Source organism: Cynoglossus semilaevis, chromosome 8, assembly GCF_000523025.1.
Source record: "Cynoglossus semilaevis isolate Cse_v1.0 chromosome 8, Cse_v1.0, whole genome shotgun sequence".
In the NCBI taxonomy this organism is placed as follows: Eukaryota; Metazoa; Chordata; class Actinopteri; order Pleuronectiformes; family Cynoglossidae; genus Cynoglossus; species Cynoglossus semilaevis.
The window spans coordinates 24,425,974-24,427,425 of NC_024314.1; the positions used below are offsets into that span (position 1 = coordinate 24,425,974).

Here is a 1,452-nt window from a genome sequence, read left to right on the forward strand (position 1 = left end):
GTGCCCCCCCCCCCCCCCCAAAACAGCACCGCCAGCGGCGGCAGCAGCGGTCGCCTCCACAGGCCCAGCAGCCTCCACTCTACCAGGAGGAGCCCAACAACGACTACCTCCAGAGGATAGCAGCCGTTGCCGGGATGCCCTCCATCCCAGGTGCGGGCGGGCCGCAGGACCACATCACGGGCACCGACGGGTGCACGACCTTCTCCGACCCACTGTCCCACTTCACGGACTTCTTCAGCGCTACGCTAAAGGATGAGCAAAGGCTGGAGGAAATCCTGATCGACGAAGCTCTCTCACCTTTCGGCGCCGATCCGCTCTTGTCGGCGGGTTCGCCCGGCGCTGCGTCTAAGGACAGCAGCCGCAGGAGCAGCTTCAGTTCCGCCGGTGGCGATGACTTATAATTGAGAGTTGTTTTTTTTTTTCTCTTCAAAAACACACCTTGTTTTTGTGGTGGTATTTCCAGTGTTAAAGGGCAAACGTAGAGCATTTAAAGGAGAGACCGACGCCTCTTGGCGGACAACAGTGACAATTAGACAGGGCTGCAAGTCGTGACCCTGAGAACTGACGTAGCCTCGAAGTGCTAGTTTGGTACGTGTCGAAACGATGGACAAAGAGCTTGCATTCTCCAGAACTTTCTGAGAACCAAGTGCCGCACTGCCGTCGAACGCGTTTCTCTGCCTCCCGTGAAAAGCAGAAACTGAGTCATTAAAAAGGGAGACATTAATCAGCCTTCTTTTGTACATAATGTAAATGGAACACTTTAAAACTGTACTTCCTTATTATGCAAAGACAAAAAAAGTAACTGAAAACCAGCAAAAAACAAACTATCATTATCAACGGAGGTAATGTGACGTCTTCACCAAAAAGGCAGCGACTGTCGGGAATGATTTCGTGTTATGTGCCTTATTACGACCGACTTACTCACCACGGTGCCTAATATGATCTCCTATCGTATCTTTGAAGTATTTCATTCTAGTCCATGTACTCAAAAATGCATATGTACATAGTATCCACGTACACACGTCTAACATGTTAACTTTTGTATTCTTACAAGGGGTGGGAAAAATATAATAAACCTCTTTTTATATACTTTGAATTTGACTCAGTGTCTTGTCACAAGAGAAGTCGGAGAAAACGTTGCGAGTTACAGCTACGGTGGAGTACGGTAAGTTTGGAGACGAAGGTAACGATGCAAGATGGTCGTGGTTTGGACGAAAAAATAAGTCGGAAATTTTGAACGGAACGAGAAGCCTGGGGCAAAGAGAGGGGTTCAGGTGTGCAGTCAGAGTGACAGATGGGTTCAAGGGTAATGTTGGGCTTTCAGCTTTGAACTGCCTTCTTGTTCACAGTGGTGACAAGTGTGTTGGCGGGTAAATTCAAGGATTCTTTTCTTTTCACAAACGTGAATTAAAATTCAAGAAAATGAAAAGATAAGAAGTTAATATCCGAGTG

The 1,452-nt window shown here is 47.7% G+C and overlaps 1 protein-coding gene across 13 annotated transcripts in view; it reads left to right on the top strand.

Moving 5' to 3' along the window:
* The window catches only part of tfec (transcription factor EC), a 33,307-nt gene extending 32,206 nt beyond the window's left edge, over positions 1 to 1,101 (top strand). For 10 of the 13 annotated variants that reach the window (XM_025057625.1, XM_025057621.1, XM_025057628.1 and 7 more), the window contains one exon: positions 38 to 1,101. In XM_025057625.1, the coding sequence (XP_024913393.1) occupies positions 38 to 401 (364 nt within the window). In that variant the 3' untranslated portion in view covers positions 402 to 1,101. The remainder of the gene's footprint in view (positions 1 to 37) is intronic. The other 3 variants (XM_025057622.1, XM_025057624.1, XM_025057623.1) reach the window with 2 other exon arrangements.
* Positions 1,102 to 1,452: the final 351 nt, after the last annotated feature.